Genomic DNA, 22,395 nt, shown 5'->3' on the forward strand with positions numbered 1-22,395 from the left:
CGGGAGGCCAGCAGGGCTGAGCAGGAAATTCCTGCCTGGCCTCGCATACAAAGCGGGAGAGCGTGGAGGTGTGAACAGGGATGTGCGAGGGATGGCCTGTCCAGCCAGAACAGCACCGTGGTGCCCAAGCACGCAGGCGTGGAATTGGGAAAGTCAAAACTCCATTGGAATTGAACTTAGCAATGGATGTGACGGGCAACAAGGAAGCCTTCTGCAAGTGGATCAGCAGTGGAAGAGTAAGGACAACCTGGGTCTTCTGGGTCTGGTTCTGCCACTCATGTTGGAAGCCTTGGAGGAGGCTGAGGCACTCCGGTTGTCTTTGCCTCCGTTTCTCCTGCTGAGTCCTGTCTGCAGGCCTCCCGGGTCCCTGACCCACGTCGGGGTCAGGGGAGCGTGGCTGCTCAGGGGGCCGTGACAAGCTGCAGGGACACGATGGCGGTTCAGTGCTGTGAAGTTCAACAAAGGCATATACAAAGTCTGCTCCTGGGGTGGCGTGACGCTGTGCAGTGGAACAGGTGGATGTCAATGGGGTACAAAGCAGTTTTGCAGAAGAAGACCTGGGGATCCTCATGGACAACAAGCGGAGAACGAGTCTGTGAGGTGAGCCAGCCGTGACAAAGGTCAGCTGCAAAATGGGCTGTATTAGTGCAGGTGTTGCCATGAAGTCGAGGAAAGAGAGTATTCCTTGCTATACCACACTTGTGAAACCACCTCTGGGCACAGCACCACAAAGATGTGGCACCGTGGAGCGAGGCCCCCACAGGCCCGGAGCCCGAGGGCCGGAGCACAGGCCCACCGAGAGAACGTGCAAGAGCTGTTTGTGCAGCCCTGGGAAGGGGAAAGGGGGTCCCGCTGGAGCGTGCCCGCCACGTGGGACAGCGAGGAAGGACGAGGCCAGGCTCCCCTTGGCGGCGCACAACAGGGCGGGGGCAGCGCAGGCTCACTGCAGCGTGGCAATTGACTCCGTGTCAGGAACTCGTTTGGGTTTTTGATTTTGTAACGGTACCATGTGGTACCAGAACGTTGGAACAGGCCGCCACGAGACGCCGCGAGATGTGCGTCCTTGGCTGGATGTGTTCAGACCCCGACGGGACCAGGTGCTGAGCAACCTGGTGTGATCTGAACTGGTTTAGCGCAACAATTGATCTGCACGACTTCCAAAGGTCCTTCTGGTCCAGATTACCTTGTGGTCACTGCAGGTTACCCCAGCCTTTAGAAAGACATTATCTTACTAGTGCTAGCAATAACCTATTCCAGTTATCCGTGTGATTCTAAGATGAGGTTTGACATACGTGCTTTCAAACCTCAGTTGATGACGTGCTGCTGCTGGGTACTTTTTGTGATTTCTGAAATAGATAAAGGCCTGAACAGAGAATTTGAGTCATGAAATACTCTTTACACATTGATAGTTAGAACTTTTGCAGAAGGGAAGAGACTGGCGTGGAGCGGTGCAGTTCTTAGTGCACACCATGTAAGAGGAAAGAATTAGACAGGCTGCACGGGTCCTTATCGCACGGACACCACGGTGGCTGTTGTTCCGTTACCTATGAAGAGAACTGAAAAATAAATTCTGTTCTACCTTTATTGTTTTGAGCTAAGACGTACCAGAAACAAATAAAATTCTTCATCATGATGTGATATTGCTGGGGCTCCCCTTTAATTTTCCTTTCACTCTTGAGGAGAAGTTGGCAAAGATTATCAAGTTGGAACGTTATCGTGCCTCCAAAAGATTATTCCAGTGGTAGGGTGAGCAAGCAGAAGAGTGCAGGAGCAGCCAGAAGCGGGTGAGCCCACTTCGATCTAGCCCAGTGTCCCGTCTTCACCGAGACCGTAACACGTACCCAGAGAAAGCACAAAGCACAGGCAGGTACAGTTCTCCCAAATACTCTCTCAGCCTGCACCCATTTGCAGTTCAAGGGTTTACACACAGTATTATCTTTGGCTATTTTTAAAATGTTTATGCTTTCTTAACATCTTACAAAGTTTAACATCCACTGTGATTATAGGAGTGAATAGGAAATACCCTTTCACTTCCATGAGGTAAGAGATGTATAGTGTGGATATAAATATTTATGGAAGGTTACTGCTGTTTGTACAAACTCGTTAGAAGTTTCACCAGGCCCTGGGTCCGGTGCCGTGCGAACCAGCTGGACGGTTTGTAGCACAGCTGCGTGTGTGCTTTGTCTTGGGGGCCACATCCTGCTCCATCACCCGCCAAGGAGCCGTGAGCTTGGAGCTAAAAGACTGCGACTGTGTTCTGGGTCCAGGATTTTTAATTAGGTGCAGTACAAAATGATTAATTTCCTCTGTGTAGAAGGAACTGAGGAATCTTCTGTGTAGGATGGGATAGAAGCATTGGGGTATTTTGTTGGGTCCAAAGATTTGCATTCACTGTGGGGCAGAGCATTGCCAAGCTCATTGATGTTTGCAGGGCAGTGCTTGCTCTTTGTGCTTCACCCTTAAAAATGTTCATGTTCCTTTATTCTTCTGCTAACACTAAGACTTCAGGAAAGAGCACAAGCGGTTAAAATACGGTGGTTCAGCTGAAGCTGAACAGAGATTTTGGCTCCGTGGTTTCTGCTTCTCCGAAGTGTCAGTCCTGCTGTGAATACAGCAGCTGTTCCAGCATGTCAAAACAAATAAATAAGGTTAAAGATACTTTTTTTTAATGATGTTTGATCAGTCTAAGTACAGAAGGCAGGAATTGTTCCTGGGAAATAAAAATATTAAGGGAAGGCTGACAAAAGCCTGTGCATTGGCAGTTTGGAGAGGGCGCACAGGGAGTGCCCACCCGCCACTGCCCCGCTGCGCAGGGGGCGGCATCGGGCGGCAGGTTCCGAGCGAGCCGGGGCGGCGCTGCCCCTCACGCTGCTCCTCACGCTGCCCCTCACGCTGCTCCTCACGCTGCCCCTCACGCTGCCCCGCACGCTGCCCCTCACGCTGCCCCTCACGCTGCTCCTCACGCTGCCCCTCACGCTGCTCCTCACGCTGCCCCTCACGCTGCTCCTCACGCTGCTCCTCACGCTGCCCCGCACGCTGCCCCTCGCGCTGCTCCTCACGCTGCTCCTCACGCTGCCCCGCACGCTGCCCCGCACGCTGCCCCGCACGCTGCCCCTCACGCTGCCCCTCGCGCTGCTCCTCACGCTGCGCCTCACGCTGCCCCGCACGCTGCCCCGCACGCTGCCCCTCACGCTGCTCCTCACGCTGCCCCTCACGCTGCTCCTCACGCTGCCCCTCACGCTGCGCCTCACGCTGCCCCGCACGCTGCCCCGCACGCTGCCCCTCACGCTGCCCCTCGCGCTGCTCCTCACGCTGCGCCTCACGCTGCCCCGCACGCTGCCCCGCACGCTGCCCCTCACGCTGCTCCTCACGCTGCTCCTCACGCTGCTCCTCACGCTGCCCCGCACGCTGCCCCTCACGCTGCTCCTCACGCTGCCCCGCACGCTGCTCCTCACGCTGCTCCTCACGCTGCTTCTCACGCTGCTCCTCACGCTGCCCCGCACGCTGCCCCTCACGCTGCCCCTCACGCTGCTCCTCACGCTGCCCCTCACGCTGCCCCTCACGCTGCTCCGCACGCTGCCCCTCACGCTGCTCCTCACGCTGCTCCTCACGCTGCCCCTCACGCTGCTCCTCACGCTGCCCCGCACGCTGCCCCACACGCTGCTCCTCACGCTGCCCCTCACGCTGCTCCTCACGCTGCCCCGCACGCTGCTCCTCACGCTGCTCCTCACGCTGCTCCTCACGCTGCCCCTCACGCTGCCCCTCACGCTGCGCCTCACGCTGCCCCGCACGCTGCCCCTCACGCTGCTCCTCACGCTGCTCCTCACGCTGCTCCTCACGCTGCCCCTCACGCTGCTCCTCACGCTGCCCCTCGCGCTGCTCCTCACGCTGCTCCTCACGCTGCCCCTCACGCTGCCCCTCACGCTGCCCTTCACGCTGCTCCTCACGCTGCTCCTCATGCTGCCCCGCACGCTGCCTCGCACGCTGCTCCTCACGCTGCCCCTCACGCTGCTCCTCACGCTGCTCCTCACGCTGCCCCGCACGCTGCCCCGCACGCTGCCCCGCACGCTGCCCGGCTCGCTGCCCCGCACGCTGCCCCGCGGCGCCGGGCCCGGGCCGCTGCCGGCGCTGCCGCGCGGTGCTGGCGCAGGGCTCGCTGCGCTGACCCCCGCCGCGGTGCTGTCCTAGCACGGCACAGCGGACAGGGCTGTGCCTGGGGTCTCTCACTGGTGTTCGTGTCTTACACCAAATTGAAACTGTAGACTTGTGATTCTAAAGCAAAACAAGAATACCAACTAGTTTTAATTCCTATGGAAAAGAAGTATTATAATAATTAAATATTTTAGTTATACAGGTGGAAGCTAGAGTGAATATTATAGAAATAAACAAGGCAGTCCAGCAGATTTACTGTAATTACTTAGAGTTCCTTTCTTTTATAGTTTGCCTGCATGAGTTATTCCAAGAACCAGCTTTTTCATAGAAGGGTTTACTTGCCCATTTCCAAGCTCAGATTGTTAGACCTTCCTCCTAATCTACTTCATGTTACCTCCCCTACTAACTTGTCTGGAAAAGGGAAAATAAAAAGGGTGTTTCTTAATAGAACTGATGTAATTTAGCTAATATATTAGAATATGAGATCAGAAGTTGACACCTTATAGCTGGTCATGTTGAAGTTTGATGTGAAGGTCAATTGCACCTCATCCGAGAAGTTATTTCAACAAACCTTGACTTCCTAAATGGCAGGTTTTGCTTACCGTGGGGAACACTTACTTAAAAATGACATGAACACCCCCCCTTTAGTTTTATCTGAAGAGACCCAGCACTCTTTTAGTTTAAGCAGGACAAATCTGCCGTGCTTCGCGCTGCGACAGCAGCGGCTCCCAGGCTGCTCAGAGCCGAGCCTGGGCTGGCGGGAGCGCGGTGCGGGGCTGCGGGCCCAGCGGGCGCTGCCGGAGCTCAGGGGCGCCAGCTCCCGCTCGTATGCGCGCTGCCCGCGGTCCGGAGCCGCTGTCCGGGGCTGGGGAGGGGCGGTGTCACCGCGCTGGCGCACGGCGGGTTCTTCCCTCCCGTGCCGGGGTGTCCCTTGTCCCCTGTGCCGGGGTGTCCCTTGTCTGTCTCCATTGCTGGGGTGTCCCTTGTCCCCAGTGCTGGGGTGTCCCTTGTTTCCAGTGGCGGGGTGTCCCTTGTTCCCAGTGGCGGGGTGTCCCTTGTTTCCAGTGGCGGGGTGTCCCTTGTCCCCAGTGCCGGGGTGTCCCTTGTTTCCTGTGCCGGGGTATCCCTTGTCTGTCTCCATTGCTGGGGTGTCCCTTGTCCCCAGTGCTGGGGTGTCCCTTGTTTCCAGTGGCGGGGTGTTCCTTGTCCCCAGTGGCGGGGTGTCCCTTGTCTGTCCCCAGTGCCGGGGTGTCCCTTGTCCCCAGTGGCGGGGTGTCCCTTATCTGTCTCCATTGCTGGGGTGTCCCTTGTCCCCAGTGCCGGGGTGTCCCTTGTCTGTCTCCATTGCTGGGGTGTCCCTTGTCCCCAGTGCTGGGGTGTCCCTTGTTTCCAGTGGCGGGGTGTCCCTTGTCTGTCCCCAGTGCCGGGGTGTCCCTTGTCCCCAGTGCTGGGGTGTCCCTTGTCCCCAGTGCTGGGGTGTCCCTTGTCTGTTTCCATTGCTGGGGTGTCCCTTGTCCCCAGTGCCGGGGTGTCCCTTGTCCCCAGTGCTGGGGTGTCCCTTGTTTCCAGTGGCGGGGTGTCCCTTGTCCCCAGTGGCGGGGTGTCCCTTGTCTGTTTCCATTGCTGGGGTGTCCCTTGTCCCCAGTGCCGGAGTGTCCCTTGTTTCCAGTGCTGGGTCGTTCTTGTTTCCTCCTCAGATCCGGGAGCTGGTTCCTGAGTCCCAGGCCTACATGGACCTGTTGGCCTTTGAGCGCAAGCTGGACCAGACCATCATGCGGAAGCGTGTGGATATTCAGGAGGCACTGAAGAGGCCAATGAAGGTACGTCATGGGCTGTTTGTGGGTTGAGCTGGGGGGGAAATAATCCTTGTGCTAAATGGTGGAATGATCCTTCCAGTAAAAGTCCTGTTAACAGAGGTATTTTGAAACGGGTCAGAAAAAGTTCCTAAGAATAAGCAGATGGGGAGCAGCGTGCCTGGAAAAGTGGTGGAGAGATGCCCTGGACATTACAGCTCTGGCTTGTGAAAGCCTTTAGGAAGGGCAATAATAGTTTCTGGATAAAGAAACCCTGGTTTTGGAACTTCCTATTAGGATGATTAAAAAGAAGAAAATAAGACACCAGAGGGATGTGCTGAAGAGATGTATTAAATTCAGTCAAAAGCTAAACTTGTGGAATAACAGAACACGTAATGGGAAAATTACAGAAAAATTGTTAAAGATCCTGCAGAAATGTACATATTTACGTAGTCTGTAAAAGGATTATTCTTATAAGAAAATATTGGAGGACATTTTCTGCAGTTTCTATTGGATTAAGTCCAGCACTCCACTGTTCACAGTAGCCTGCTGAATTGTCTTTTCCTAAGTTTTCCAAGTCTGTTCAACTGCATCATGGAAAGGTTTTGGTAGGAAGAAGCCGTGGAAGTCGTTGGTTCGGTCTCCCGCTCGACACGGGGCTGTCGCGCCTGGTGGAGTTCGGAAAGCCTCTAGGGCTGGGCTTTCACAGCCTCTCCAGGCAATCTGTTCCCATGAGTGCCCATTCTCATTGCCAAGAGTTTCTTTTCATGTCGTATTTAAGTTCCTGTGACTGTATCGAATGCTCATGCTCGTTCATGTAGTGGATTCTGTAGCATGGGGAGTTTCGCAGCTGTATGTCTCCTGTGGAGCGCAGCTGTCGCTCTCGTTCGAGCCGCAGTAAGGGGTGTCATCTGAACTGCGATCGAGACTCCACGTTGTTTGTCGCCGTAGGTACCTGCTAAGATGTGGAAGGCTTTTACCTATGATGTTTTTTCCAGTCGATATATATGAAACAGAAAAAAAATAGAAAATGTTAAGTTCCATTAACACACCTGTTTTGTAGATCAGAAACTGAAGTGTGGATGATTTAAATCACAAGCTTGCAGTCAAAAAGTGTTGTGTATAACTGATTGGACTGTTAGAAGGAGTAACTGGCCGTGTTTAACCGTAAACAGACTTAGCCGGGCGTTCCCGTGTCTGCGGGAGGGTGTTCGTTCCGTGGCCTGTGACGTTCCGGGCCTGCGGTGGGCAGCACTGTGGGGGCACCGCGTACAGGACGCTGGGGGTACATCTGGGGTCAGCAAACACGCCTGAAGCACCGGTTACTCATCTAGTTACATCCGAGGAACGGCCAGACAGCAGTTTTTCCAATTCATGTCTAGAACTGACACGTAGCAGCTGTGAAATTCAAGACCTGTCACAACAGAGCTAAGCCTGGATAAATCTGGGTTGTTCTGATGTGGAGTATTTTCATTTTATTATAGTTTGAGTATTAGTAACAGCAATAAAAGTTCTCTCTGCTTTTCCATCTCTTATCAAACTCTCTTAATTTTAAAATATTTGCCTTAAAGCAGTGGTTCCCAAACCGAAATTGTAATTGTGGGAAAATGTTTATTTTGTCTGAGTTATGTGATAATACGCAGGGACTGTGCAGGACTGCTCGGTTATCAGTTGTAACTGCAGTTATACTGACCACAGTGACGGAGCAGTAGCTGGAAACGGTCTTTAGGAACCACAGGTTAATAATGGTCTAGTATTGCTCAGGCTGTTACTATTCTGGAGAAAACATAGGGGGAGATGTTTTAAACACTTTCATTGAGGACGGTGCATGAAGTAGGCGGGCACGCTGACCCGTGCGCACCTCCGTGCACAGCGCGGTGCTGAGTGCCGGGCCCGCTGACACCGCGGTCCGCCGGGACGAGGGGACAGGCCCGGCCGGCCCAGCTGCCGCGCCGCCGGTCCCGTTCTGCCTGCCGGGGCCGCTGTGTCCTCTGCGCTGCCGGCCCTGCGCGCCCGGACCGATCTGTCTCGACTCTCGGAATCGCTCCTGCGCAGGCGGCGTTCGCTGCCACGCCTGGAGAGAGCGCTCGGCTGGCTGAGCGCCCCGCGCCCTGTCAGATCCCCACGGGAGCCTCGAGGGACGGGCTGTGTGACCGGGATCCCCGCGGGAACCTCGAGGGATGGGCTGTGTGACCGGGATCCCCGGGGGAACCTCGAGGGACGGGCTGTGTGACCGGGATCCCCGGGGGAACCTCGAGGGGCCGTGGGGCGGACAGGCTGCGTGACCGGGATCCCCAGGGGAACCTCGAGGCCGTGGGGCGGACGGGCTGTGTGACCAGGATCCCCGGGGGAACCTCGAGGGACGGGCTGTGTGACCAGGATCCCCGAGGGAACCTCGAGGGCCGTGGGGCGGACGGGCTGTGTGACCGGGATCCCCGGGGGAACCTCGGGGGCCGTGGGGCGGACGGGCTGCGTGACCGGGATCCCTGGAGGAACCTCGAGGGGCCGTGGGGCGGACGGGCTGCGTGACCACCTGTGGCTGGAGGTGCACACAGAGCCTGGGGGAAACAGGAGCCGTGTGGCTCAGCTCCAGACGAGCAGATGTCGTTAAGGAAGAATGCATCACTGAAACTCTGCACTGCGAGGGCTATGGTGAACTTTGGGAGTGGGATTTACTTGGCTAAGTATAGACACCTACATTGTATTTATTTATAGGTAAGCCAGTGAACCTGGGCTCCCTTTATAGTCGAGAGGTTTGGTCAGTGTAGGCAATGGAGTTTAATGCACAGTTCTTCTCATACAGAAGGAGATACTTGAAAGAATACAGATAAATCATGCCCTAAAAGGTGCCTATTTCTCTCTGTTGTCTAAGCCTAAGATAACTAGTCAGTTGTGGACGAAGGCATAATATTAAGCGTAAGGCGATTTTCCTCCGAGCTCACACGTGGCTGCCGTGGCTGGCAGGAGAGCGTCTGGTGCCCGTCCCACGGGCCGGGCTCCCGCCCCAGCCGCGGCAGCTCGGGAGCAGCCCGGCCTCACCCAGCCAGGGCTGTCACCAGGGCTGTCACCAGGGCTGTCACCAGGGCTGTCACCAGGGCTGTCACCAGGACGTCACGTTTCACGGTGACCTGGGAGGGGACGCTGAGTTCACCAGAACTCTGCGTAGCTGCAGTTTTTCAGGCTGAACTGTATACTCACGAGTTCTCCATTTTTAGGTTAAAAGAGGGTAGTAGCATCTGAATATAGTCACATCTCTCTCCTGGTTTTGTAAACTGAGGTTCTTTCCCCACTTTCGGGTTTTAAGTTGACCGAGCAGTTGCTATAGGATTGTTGGCAGAACGGAATGTCCGTTGTTTCCGATCCCCGGGTTCCTGCCGCGTCCTCTGCCCTCCCAGGCAGGACTGGGTTAGTTCTCAGGGTGCCTGGCACACCCGAGCTCCGCGGTTCTGTCGCTGTACGAGACTCATCGTTTCCATGTACTGAGACTTTTCTGTCATGCTCTGAACTCTACTGTTACTGAGCTCCTGGAATCAAACCTGCACTCGCTCCAGTCAGCAAATGCCGTAGCTATCATTTATCATTCCTCACAGGATGTTGTGCAGAAGGAGGTGGGGGTTGCTGAAGCACATTCCAGGTGGCGGAGAGCAGTGGCCTCTCTGTCCCGTTTCAGCTGGTGTAGATCCCTCTGCACTCCAGGTCTGCGGCACCAGGACAGCGCGCTTCCCTCTCTGGTTGTCACGTTGGTCTCGGTGCTGGCTGCGATTAGCTGGAGGAATTTCTGCTGTAAAATGGTTGTAAATTGATTGGAAACATCATTAAAGGTGGGATTTGTTATTTTTGTATAATAACAATATTATGCAACTGAGATAAATGATCTTCGGATAGGCTAGTAACTAGAATTCCTTGTAGCAACAGAAAAGCTCATGCTGCTGCAGCAGACCCTGGTGATATCTCATAGGATTGTTAAAGCCAGAATATGGTGTCATTGATGCTCCAAATGAACAGTTCAAACTATAGTGATCATGCAAAAAAAGAGCTGCTGGACCAACCTAGCAAAAGGAAGATTCAATGCCACTTGGCTTTTCTGTCTGAATACCAAAAAAAACCCGGGAGAGACCGGGAGCGGCTGCGTTTTTGATAGAGGGGGGGAAAAAGATCAGCATTTAAGCTCGAGGACAATGTTGGCGCAAGAACAAATGGGGAAAGGATGACTGAACAAATATTAGGCTTGAAATTAGAAAGAGGTTTGAATTGCCAGAGAAGCAAAGTTCTTCCAAATCCAGGAGAGGAAAGGAAGATTTCATCTTTGAAATCGTGTTTCAGGGGTTCTGAAAAGCATTGCAGGATACAGTGACCCCAGGCCCGCTGGTGGGACCCATCGAGCGCCACAGCGCGTTTGATCAGGTATGTTAAAGCTCTTCAGGTGGAATGTCTGCACCAGCCATTTGAAGAAATGTGTTGAAGGCAAACCAGAATTTATGGCAATTCAATTTAAACAAAACAATTTATTGAGTGAATATTATTAGGAATTTTCTTATCTTTAATCATCAACCGTAACATTTACAGAATTTAAACAAAAAAGCGCCAGATAGCTTACAGTTTGTCTAGTGTGAAGAGGTAGCCTGGCAACAGATATATCTCCTGATTAGGAAACAGGTGTACATTGGGAGAGTTGGTCATCACTTGTGGTTGTCTTACTGGTCTTGGCCTTAACACACAAATGGATCTTCAGTCACCCAGTCTCTGAGGGTCCCTCAGAATCTGTGGGCTTTGGGCGGGTCCGCCTCCTTTTGGACACCTGAACCCCCAGAGGTCCCCAGGCTGTGCTGTCTGGACCGATCTGGGGTTCGCACGTGTGACTGCGTTGTTGAGAGGACCGGGTGTCCGTGGGCCCCAGCACTTCCGACGTTCCTGGCCGGCCCGGCGCCCGGACGGGCGCTCGCTGTCCCCTGGGCCCGCGGCCTCACCGCGCGGCACCGCCGCGGCTCGCGCCAGCCGCCGGGAAAGGCCCTCGGCCTGGACACAAACAGGCCCAGCACGCGTGCATCTCAACCCACCCCAGACCAGCTCAGGCGTTTGATGAGGACGTGGTTCAGTCTTGCACGATCACGTGCAACAGGAATGGGGAGGCTGCTGTGTGTGGGTGTCCTTACTGACAGGGACCAGCGCAGGACCACAGCTGGACTGATGCTGCAGGGACCTCTGGAGGTCGCCGTGCTCAGGAAGGGCCAGCGGGCGCTGGTCACGCAGCACCGCGCTCAGACAGCCTTTGAACGTCCCACCGTGGGTGCTCCACAGCCCCTCGGGGTGGTGTGTTCCCATGCTGAATATTTCATAGGAAGGTGCCAGAAGCCCTCCCAGCTGTAGGGAACAGTTCCACCCAAATTCCAATAATCAGAGTTCAGTGTATATTAAGACACAGAGAGGTTTTAAAATGGACAATTTATTTGACTGGATATTTGTGGGATCTGTACCTAATACAGCTGCTCCAGTCCCTTCTCCATTTGTTTGTCTGGTTTTGTTTTACTTGTTTTTAAAGAGCTTTTGGCTTTGGTCCAACAGCTGGTAGTTCATAAATATATCAGTTGAAACTGATTAATGTGCATATTTATGACCACTAGAGCAGGATATCATTAATGTAATAGGTCTTTTGTTGTCGGGTCTTTAAGTCAACACTGGATGTCCTTTAAGAAGAGCTGTTGATGAATGATTAGAGCGCGTGTTGCATGGGAGATCGGACTGGAAAGTAAAGTCTCTTCTGGCTTAAAAACCTGCAAGTTTTAAATCTGAGTTCTGTGACAGTCAGTTCTCTGGTAAATTGTGGTTCATTGTGCTGCCACCGATCAGGTTTGAATTTATGGTCTTGTGACATAATTTTATGTGGTTTGCTTTTTGCATTGTGTGACAAGGAGAAGGCAAACACCTGATCTTCTTTAGATCAGCCCATTTTTTAAATGTGCCTTTCAGGTTTTATAATGCTCTGTTTTCAGGGGTAACGTTGCAGCCCTGGCAGTCGCTGTAGATGGGGAATTCCGCAGCGCTCGTCGCCACCGCCCGTGCGCCTCCTGCTCTGCCCAGAGCTGCTCGAACTGATGCACAGGCTGTTTGTGCTGCTCTTCTCCAGTTCATTCCTCTGTAACATCTGTTCTACATTTTTTAGGGTTTTTTCTTTATTGTTGAAGCTTTTATAGAACTGTCTACAGGTGTTTTTCATGTGTTGGTGCAAATTTGAACTCAGCAAATATTAGGTAGTTCTTTTCAGTCTTCATGATAATTGCATCTTCTACCAAGTCACTGATTTTCCTGCTTCGGTTTGACCATTGTAAGTTCTTGTCCATCTTCTGTTGTCGTGAGTTACCCAACTAATTTAGTTTAATCTACAGATTTTGACATGGTGGTTGCTGCTGCCCCGGCAGAGCGACACCTCTGTATTCCAGTCCTGATATGGACACTCTGTTCCATTTGATTCTCTTACAATGGTCAGACGTGAATACTTGTTACTACTGGTCGTTGTTCTTTTTGTCTCCAGATTTCTAGTCTGCATGCTGCTCTATCTCCCACTGTTCTTTTTGCTTCCTAAAAGGTTTTTGCGGGACCATGAGACAGTTGCTCTGTATGCAAAGACAGAAACACAGATTTCGCGCGTGAGGCTCTTATGCAGCGTTGAGTTACGCAGCAAGTCGCCCTTCGGCTGCCGCAAAGCCGCGAACGCGGGGCCGTGCGCGGCCGCAGCCGCGTTTCCTGCCCCACCGGCACCGCCGTCTGCTCACAGCCCGGTGGCTTTGGCTGAACTCCCAGCGCCGCTCCCCGGGACAGCTCCTGGGGTTTCGTGTGCTGCCCGAGCGTCCCCTGGGGGACACCTGAGTTCAGGTTCCTGGACATTGTCCTGAGGGTATCACACAGATCGGTCTCTTCGGACGCTCCATTTCTGATTTGACTTTTTAGGGATCTAATGCTAATAGAAACTGAAAAAAAATATGACACTCTAAACCAGAGGCAGTTTTCTGAAGGACTTGATGCATTTCCAGCATTCCAGCCGTTTGCTGCCACTCGAGGCTGTTCTGCTGTGTGTGAAGGTGACACCGAAGAACAGGAGCTGCAGTTGTGCCGCCCAGCGTTCCTGTAGCTGCTGTTCAGACCCGTTTCCAGCCACACGGGCTCTCCCGGCCCTGGCGCTGCTGTCACCGCTGCCATGACCCATCTTCTGTCATACGCGCTTCTGTCTTCCTTTTCTTTTCCTCAAGAAGCTGTAAGTGAAATACAGTGCTTTTAGGGGAAGGCCTTTCTTTTTAATATGACTGCTATTTCAAGTTCATTTTGCTGAAGACAAGTCCAAGATGCTTGTTGAAGATGTGTATCTTACACATAGAGAACAAGCAGATGAAGCGTTTATTGATCTTTTGGACAGGAAGTTATTTGATTTACAGCATTGATTGGGCCTCTGTGAAGTTCCCGTGTTGAGCTTTGTCTTTGTGGGTGGTAAGTCCCGGTGTGTCTGAAGAGATGGAATGTGCTGCTTTCTTCTTGCCCTGGAGCTGTCAGTTTCCTCTTTAGTTTTTCCTCAAGTCACTGAGAATCCTACCAGTAAAACACGAGTGCACAGGTTTGGTTGGTTGCTCTCCTGTTCTCTGAGAAGCTACCATACAGAGAGAATAGGTTTTAGATCTGTGCTATAATGTGCGTTGCTAAGAAATGTGCAGATTTGTTGAAGGACGATGGCTTCTTGTCCACTGCTGTATTTAAGACGCACGGCGCCCAAGCTGCGCGCAGCTGCTGTTGTGTCGCTGCCGCTGGGATGAGCTGGAGCCACTCAGCTGAGAAGGAGGAAGATCTTGCTCTCAGAGCCTTCTGGAAATGAACCCGACGTTATCGTGGAGCCCAGGGGTGCTCGTATGTGATGAGTGCAGTGGCTGGGTGAGTGTCTTCACACAAGGACACTTCGTGGTCTGTGTGGTGGCTGTAAAACCCCAGCCAGTGCAATTTTGGTTTTGTCCTTCAGCTCAGTTTTGACTCTCTGCATCACCTCTGGGCTGACTTCTTCAAGACTGGACATCCTTATGACAGCGGTACAGCTGTGGGTGCTGGAGTAGGTCCCTGCAGGGATTCAGACTCTGCTCTTGGGTCTCTCGGTCGGGTGGGATGGCAGCGTCCCGCAGCCGGCAGGAGGGAGGTCGCGGTAGAGAAGGAGCCTTCTGGTCCAAGGAGGATGTTCGTTTGTGGAGCTGCGGTTCTGATGTTTTGCTGGAGTTGTCTGAATGTATTTTTGTTAACACCACTCAGAGTGTGTTCCCAGTGTGGGTGATAGCGTGTGCTGGGCAAGCTCGAGTGCCGTCGTCTGGCTCGGCACTGGGTGGCATTGCACTTAGCCAGCATGGCCTGGGCAGCGCTGCTCCCCGCTGCCTCTTGCGGGGAGCGGTGGCGCTGGAACACGAACGTGTGTACGGAGCAGGTGGTGGTGGGAGGTCTGGGGGGGGCAGAAAGAAGGGAAGAATGGAGCAGCTAATCCAGAAATACAGCGCAGTTCCCGTAAGGGAACAGACGGGAGGTGGACGTGTCGGAACAGCTTCAGAAAGGCGGTTGTGCGGGCTGGAGTGTCTCTGGGTCTGTACGGTGACGCCCAGAGGACACGGTGGGCTGCTCCAGCTGTATTCACGGACAAGTGCCCTGCTCACAGTTTTTTTAGACTGCTGTTGGTTTAGATTTATTTACTCCATTTTACCCAGAAAATGTGACTTTTTCTTCGTTATGTTCCCTTATTCTGCTTTATATTCTAACACAGATTTTTATTAGATTCAAAGCCCATTTGGTGCTGGGTCCTCTTGCTGTGCAGTTGGTCTGTTTGACGGAGTTCCTGGCTATTTCTTATAAGTCAGAAGCAAGGATCTCTCTGTGGGTACATTGGGAAGGTAATCATTGCCTTAATGGTGTAGCAAATCTGTGGTACCTTTAGGGCCAAAACGCGCAGACGAGCGCGGGTGCAGGCTCCACATGTTGCTGGTTGGACAGAACGTCTTCGCTCAGCAGGGACCGAGGGCCGAGCACTCCACAATACTTACAGGTTGTCAGTGCTGTTTGTGACGTGTTCGAGGAAAGGGATAAACGTTTTTTTATCTAAAATCGAGCTGTGTAGAAAGCAGGGCAAAAGATAACTGCAGAGGGAGCCATTATTTAGGGAGTTTTATTCATAACTATTCTAAGTTCCTTTGTAATGACACTGAGGGAAGAAGTGACCGATTTATAGGGGTTACAGTGAAGAATGGATTAAATTTGAGGAAGAAAATTTGTTGTGTAGAAGAAAACTCTTTAAATTGGAGGGAGATGCAGGAGGAGCAAAGCAGCGCGCGGACAGTGTCGGCGCAGCGGTGTGCGGGCGCACCGGGAGCGCGGGAGCTGCATGGGGGCGCACCGGGAGCGCGGGAGCTGCGTGCAGGCACACCGGGAGCTGCGTGCGGGCGCACCGGGAGCGCGGGAGCTGCATGGGGGCGCACCGGGAGCGCGGGAGCTGCGTGCAGGCACACCGGGAGCTGCGTGCGGGCGCACCGGGAGCGCGGGAGCTGCGTGCGGGTGCACCGGGAGCGCGGGAGCTGCGTGCGGGCACACTGGGAGCTGCGTGCGGGCGCACCGGGAGCGCGGGAGCTGCGTGCGGGTGCACCGGGAGCTGCGTGCGGGCGCACCGGGAGCGCGGGAGCTGCGTGCGGGCGCACCCGGAGCACGGGAGCTGCGTCCGGCGCGCGCAGCGTGGAGAGCAGCCGGGGCTCACAGAGGAAAACGCGGTGTCAGGGAGCGCGTTGTGCGTTCGGCGGAGCGTCAGACGTCCCCACTGCTGCGTTCCGGGAGGACTATGAGGGAGGCTGGAGCCTGAGAGCCAGCACAGAGGAGGGCAGCTGAGATACTCAGATTTGGGTAAGGATGTTACTGCAGAGGGTGATCTCAGTGACGAAATGTCAGACCTTGGGGAAACAGACTCAGTTCCTTTGTGGATATGGGGAGATAGGAGGAGAAGAGGAGTTTGCAGGGCAAAGGGGAGAGTGCAGATAGCGTCTTTGGGAATGGAATTGGTGATATAAACCTGAAATATCAGGAGAGTATCCACGAGAAAAGAAGAAAAGCTGCTGATGTATATGGATGCAGGTTTTCAAATCATCTAGGTGGGGATAAAATTTAGCAACAGTGCATATAATGTGCAAGTTAATTTGAAGAGTTGTGAGTTTAGAAATGGGAATTCCTTCACAAATCCTCCAGAGCAGATGTTCGGGTGTGTGCAGGAGGGCTGCTACGAGGCTCTGTGTGATGGTGAAGATGGGCAGAGATGCGCCTGGTGTGTAATTAGTTGTACTTGTGACCGACATTTACAAATCTGAACTGATGCAGCTATGAAAGACGTTCATGTACAGGAGGCTTGCAGCTGAGTGTTAGTCTGGCCGGGATCTGCTCGGTAGGGGCATCACGTCGTGCTTTCCTCACCGCGGTTTCTCAAACAGCTAATCCAGAAATACAGCATATTCGGTCTCGTGGACGTGGCCCTGCCGCCTCCTGCCTTTCCTCGCTCAGAGCGGACCTTGGCACGTCTGTACAGCCAGTAGTTTTGAAAGGAAATTTCAGATTCAGGTCTTCAGTGTATTTTCTTATACATAACCAAATCGTAAATTCTAGTATAAGCTGGTACAACTGTACTAAACATGCAGATTCTCTAATAAATGCGTAACTGTCACCTTGCCCGTGGCTTCCTTGGGTCTTGGACTTAAACTGGATCTGTTCTTTTCTTTTCTTTATTTGTGTAACAGCAAAAGCGGAAGCTGAGACTTTACATCTCCAACACGTTTAATCCCGCCAAGTCCGACGCTGACGACTCTGATGGCAGCATCGCTTCCTGGGAGCTGCGCGTGGAGGGGAAGCTTCTGGATGACGTATGACTTACCCGGGCGTCGCTGGGGCTGGCGAGGACGAGGGGCTGTCCTGGGGCGGTGGGCTGGACTGGGGACGTCAGCTCAGACGAGACGTCCTGAACGGCCGCGTTGGCTCGGTGCTGCTGGGCAGAGTGGCGGACGAGGCCGTGACGGGCATGTCGTGGAGGGGCAGGAAGGACAGCAGGAAGTGGGGCACAGACATACGGACAGGGCAGGCTGGAGGAGGTGGAGAGAACAGGCCTGAAGTGATTCCCTTAAAAGATATGGCCAGGTTCAGGTCACGAGAGGTGGGATAAACCAGGTCTACGGCAGACGTTGCATCTTGTGAGGAGTGGGATAACAAGGAGAAGCGAGTAGCTCATAGAATCATGGAGTCATTTATGTTGGAAAAGACCCTTAAGGTCATTGAGTCCAACTGTAAATGTAACACTGCCAAGTCCACCGCTAAACCACATCCATAAGCACCATGTCTACACATGTTCTGAACCCCTCCAGGGCTGGTGACTCCAGCACTGCCCTGGGCAGCCTGTTCCAATGCCCCACAGCCCTTTGGGGAAGAAATTGTTCCCAGATCCAACCTCAACCTCCCCTGGGCAACTTGAGGCCGTTTCTTTGTGTCCCTGTCTCCCCTCAGCTCCTGTTCTCCAGCTGAACCCCCAGGTCCCTCAGTCTCCATCACATTGTGCTCCAGCCCCTCACCAGCTCCGTTCCCTTCTCTCCACTCGCTCCAGCACCTCAAGGCCTTTCCTGGTGTAGGGGCCCAAAACTGCCCCCAGGGTTCGGGTTTGGCCTCCCCAGGTCCCAGCACAGGGACGGTCACAGCCCTGGTCCCGCTGGCCACACCGGTGCTGGTACCAGCCAGGATCCTGTGGCCTCTTGGCCACCTGGGCACCTGCTGGCTCATGTTCAGCCACTGGCACCAACACCCCAGGTCCTTTTCCAGCTGCTGTTCCCAGCTGCAGCGTCCATGGGGTTGTTGTGACCCACGTGCAGGACCCGGCATTGGCCTTGGTGACCCTCAGACCATTGGCCTCGGCCATCGATCCAGCCGGGCAGATCTCTGTGCGGCCTTCCCGCCCTGCAGCACGTCAGCGCTCCGCCCTGCTGGGTGCTGTCTGCAAACTCACTGCGGGGCACTCGGTCCCTCATCCAGATCATCGATAAAGATATGAGTTTTTATTCATAGGGAGGGCAAGAGAATGAATGGATGGTCAGAGCAAGGATGGAAGAAAAATGTCATTACTCTGAAGTCCTCAGAAACCTCAGTGACGGATTTAACTTTCCTCAGGGAAGGCTGGACTTTCCCAGTAAAGGTGTCACCTATTTGAATAGGCTTCACCAGCTAAGTACGATAAACAGATGGAGAACATGGGTGTATGGAGTGGGCAGAGCTTTCAAGACATGTCTGTCTGTCTGGAGATAACTACATGAATCAAAATCATCATCTTGCTGAAGGGTCACAAAGTGTGATGTCTGGACACTGATGTTAGACAAATTCATTTTAGAAATCAGAGCCTATATTTTAAGAAAGAAAGATTCTTTGTTGGAACAAAATAGTGTCTCAAGTATTGGCAAATTCTAAACCGAAGACAGGCTGAGAGAGCTGGGGTGTTCGGCCTGGGGAAGAGGAGGCTGCAGGGAGACCCCATTGCAGCCTCCAGTACCTAAAGGGGCGTACGAGAGAGATGGAGAGAGACTTTTACAAGGGCATGTAGTGATGGGAAAAGGGGTGATGCCTTTAAACTGGAAGAGGGCGTGGGTTAGATATAAGGAAGAAGTGCTTCACTACGAGGCGGTGAGGCCCTGGAGCGGCCGCCAGAGAAGCTGCGCACGCCGGCCCTGGAGCGGCTGCCAGAGAAGCTGCGCACGCCGGCCCTGGAGCGGCCGCCAGAGAAGCTGCGCACGCCGGCCCTGGAGCGGCTGCCAGAGAAGCTGCGCACGCCGGCCCTGGAGCGGCCGCCAGAGAAGCTGCGCACGCCGGCCCTGGAGCGGTTGCCAGAGAAGCTGCGCACGCCGGCCCTGGAGCGGCCGCCAGAGAAGCTGCGCACGCCGGCCCTGGAGCGGCCGCCAGAGAAGCTGCGCACGCCGGCCCTGGAGCGGTTGCCAGAGAAGCTGCGCACACCGGCCCTGGAGCGGCCGCCAGAGAAGCTGCGCACGCCGGCCCTGGAGCGGCTGCGCACGCCGGCCCTGGAGCGGCCGTGGCCGGGCCCGGGGCAGCACGGGCTGGTGGAAGGTGACCCCGCCTGGGCAGGGCTTGGGACGGGGTGATCGTTGAAGGTCCCTTCCAGCCCAAACCATTCTGTGATTTCTAAAAGATGTTCTGTTTAACAAAGAAGAAATTAATTGAAACCCTCTGTACTGCATTCTGCGGAAAGTCAGATTATACGATTATAGAGCTCCCAGTGTTTAATTGACAGTATGAGCTGTGTAATAATCAGTGGATATGGATAATTAAATGGAAAGGCAGAATGTAAAAGGAAATACTTTCACTAAGTGTGTGATTAATCTGAGAAATTTGCTGTCATCTGATAAATCAAACAGAAATTGGCATTCATCAAAAACCCAAGCTGTTAAAATAAAAGGTATACAGCGGCCTTAGAACCACAGAATGGTCTGGGCTTGAAGGGACCCTCAAAGATCACGTAGTCAAACCCACCTGCTGGGGGAAGAGACGTTTGTCAGAGGGAGAACTCAAGTAATTGATCACGTTTGTGATCCGTATGGGAACTAATGACAGAGAAAGCGCGAGGCTGAGGAGGAGGCGGAGAACACAAGCTGACGTGTGCAGGCCTAATGATTTCTGTTTCTCCTGATCGTACAGCTCAGCAAGCAGAAACGGAAGTTTTCGTCTTTTTTTAAGAGTTTGGTTATTGAACTGGACAAAGATCTTTATGGGCCTGACAACCACCTGGTGGAGGTAAGGAGGCGCGGGCAGACAGCCCGGTGCTGGCGCGGGTGCGGAGCGCTGTGCTGCTGCCTGCCTTCTTCAGGATACCTTGCATTTGCTCATTTAAGCTATTTTCAGTGTTTTCAAAATTCGATTCTTTTTAAGAATGTTTATTGACAAAATCTGTATAGTCTAAAACCATAAATATAGTAGTGATGTACTGCACATCTTAGAACAGAGCGCATGAAATGAAGAAATGTGTGCATTTTTCCAGATAATTAAAGCATATCAACAGCAGAACAGGTTGAAAGCTGAGTTGTAAGGGCAGAGCAAGAAATTATTGGGTGTGGGGGGTTGTTTTGTTTAATTGCAAAATCTTCAGGAGACTTGTACTTGTCTCGTTCCTGCGCGGTGTACTGTTCGAGGTGCACCGTGGTGGGCGTCAGTCAGAAAGTGGCTGACCACCGTACCCGGTTTTCCTCTGGCAGTGGCACAGAACTCCCACAACCCAGGAGACCGACGGCTTCCAGGTGAAAAGACCCGGCGATGTCAGCGTGCGGTGCACACTGCTCCTCATGTTGGACTACCAGGTCAGTGCTCTGCTTCTGGCGTGGAAAACGCAGCTGTTGGTTCACAGCGCAGCAGAACGAGTTCGTCCTGTCACATACCTCAGAAACCAATGTACTTGGACTCAGAAGGTCACATAATCCATTGAGGTCAGAGTGATACCAAACTGACAGATTATTTGAAACGTGAAGGGGCGCATCAAGTAAGTTTCTATCACAGTCCGGCAGAATATTGTTCTTGGCACTATGATAATTAGTATTTTCACTGCCCACCTGCAGAAAGAATATACATTTCCACTACTGGCTCCTTAGAGAATAGTCAGATAAGATGCACATGAGTTACGTGTGTGGTTTCATACAGAAATTCAAAGGAGTGGCTCTTGCTAGTGGTACCTGAGCTGCCTGTGCAGCTGTGGCAGCCTCTGTGGGCAGCACACGGGGAGCGTCTCGCTTCCCTTTCAGCCCCAGGCGGGTTCGTGCGGAGCACCGGCAGCGTTGCACAGCCGAGCACTCTGTGCACCGGCAGCCTTACACAGCCGAGCACCCTGTGCACCGGCAGCGTTGCACAGCCGAGCACTCTGTGCACCGGCAGCCTTACACAGCCGAGCACGCTGTGCACCGGCAGCGTTGCACAGCCGAGCACCCTGTGCGCCGGCAGCCTTACACAGCCGAGCACGCTGTGCACCGGCAGCGTTGCACAGCCGAGCACTCTGTGCGCCGGCAGCCTTGCACAGCCGAGCGCCCTGTGCACCGGCAGCGTTGCACAGCCGAGCACTCTGTGCACCGGCAGCCTTGCACAGCCGAGCGCCCTGTGCACCGGCAGCGTTGCACAGCCGAGCACGCTGTGCACCGGCAGCCTTACACAGCCGAGCACCCTGTGCACCGGCAGCGTTGCACAGCCGAGCACGCTGTGCACCGGCAGCCTTACACAGCCGAGCACTCTGTGCACCGGCAGCGTTGCACAGCCGAGCACTCTGTGCACCGGCAGCCTTACACAGCCGAGCACTCTGTGCACCGGCAGCGTTGCACAGCCGAGCACGCTGTGCACCGGCAGCCTTACACAGCCGAGCACGCTGTGCACCGGCAGCGTTGCACAGCCGAGCACTCTGTGCACCGGCAGCCTTACACAGCCGAGCACGCTGTGCACCGGCAGCCTTGCACAGCCGAGCACGCTGTGCACCGGCAGCCTTACACAGCCGAGCACCCTGTGCACCGGCAGCGTTGCACAGCCGAGCACGCTGTGCACCGGCAGCCTTGCACAGCCGAGCACGCTGTGCACCGGCAGCGTTGCACAGCCGAGCACGCTGTGCACCGGCAGCGTTGCACAGCCGAGCACGCTGTGCACCGGCAGCCTTACACAGCCGAGCACGCTGTGCACCGGCAGCGTTGCACAGCCGAGCACTCTGTGCACCGGCAGCCTTACACAGCCGAGCACTCTGTGCACCGGCAGCGTTGCACAGCCGAGCACGCTGTGCACCGGCAGCCTTACACAGCCGAGCACCCTGTGCACCGGCAGCCTTGCACAGCCGAGCACGCTGTGCACCGGCAGCCTTACACAGCCGAGCGCCCTGTGCACCGGCAGCGTTGCACAGCCGAGCGCCCTGTGCGCCGGCAGCCTTGCACAGCCGAGCACGCTGTGCACCGGCAGCATTGCACAGCCGAGCACCCTGTGATGTGCTGTCTGTGCCAGTGAGCAGGGAGCCGCTTCCGAGGAGCACAGGCCTCGAGAACCGAAGCTGAAACTTCGCGCCTGTGTATCTGCTTTTCTCTCTGTTGCCATCTCCATCTCCTCCTCTTTCTGTTGCAGCCTCCGCAGTTTAAACTAGACCCGCGATTAGCGCGGCTGCTGGGGATACACACCCAGACCCGATCCGCCATCATCCAGGCGCTCTGGCAGTACATAAAAACAAACAAGCTGCAGGACTCCCACGATAAGGAATACATTAACTGCGACAAGTACTTCCAGCAGGTAACATTCGCGAATTTTGGATGAATGAAAGTTACTGACTTTCAATATCTGCAGTACTGAATGGGTTTCAGCAGTCACTACGACTAATGTACTGAGCAGCCTTCGTATGTACTGGTGTCAG

At 54.2% G+C, this 22,395-nt stretch overlaps 1 protein-coding gene across 1 annotated transcript in view; it reads left to right on the plus strand.

Annotated features, from left to right (window-relative positions):
* Nucleotides 1-22,395, plus strand: part of SMARCD3 (SWI/SNF related BAF chromatin remodeling complex subunit D3) — a gene marked incomplete at both ends in the record, with an annotated part of 58,997 nt that overhangs the window by 23,962 nt on the left and 12,640 nt on the right. Inside the window, 5 exons of the mRNA XM_080340463.1 lie at nt 5,850-5,972; nt 16,730-16,852; nt 19,674-19,769; nt 20,228-20,329; nt 22,113-22,274. Of these exons, the coding sequence (XP_080196589.1) occupies nt 5,850-5,972; nt 16,730-16,852; nt 19,674-19,769; nt 20,228-20,329; nt 22,113-22,274 (606 nt within the window). The remainder of the gene's footprint in view (nt 1-5,849; nt 5,973-16,729; nt 16,853-19,673; nt 19,770-20,227; nt 20,330-22,112; nt 22,275-22,395) is intronic.

The sequence above is a fragment of the Nesoenas mayeri genome (genome assembly GCF_963082525.1).
Source record: "Nesoenas mayeri genome assembly, chromosome: 2".
NCBI classification, from domain to species: domain Eukaryota; kingdom Metazoa; phylum Chordata; class Aves; order Columbiformes; family Columbidae; genus Nesoenas; species Nesoenas mayeri.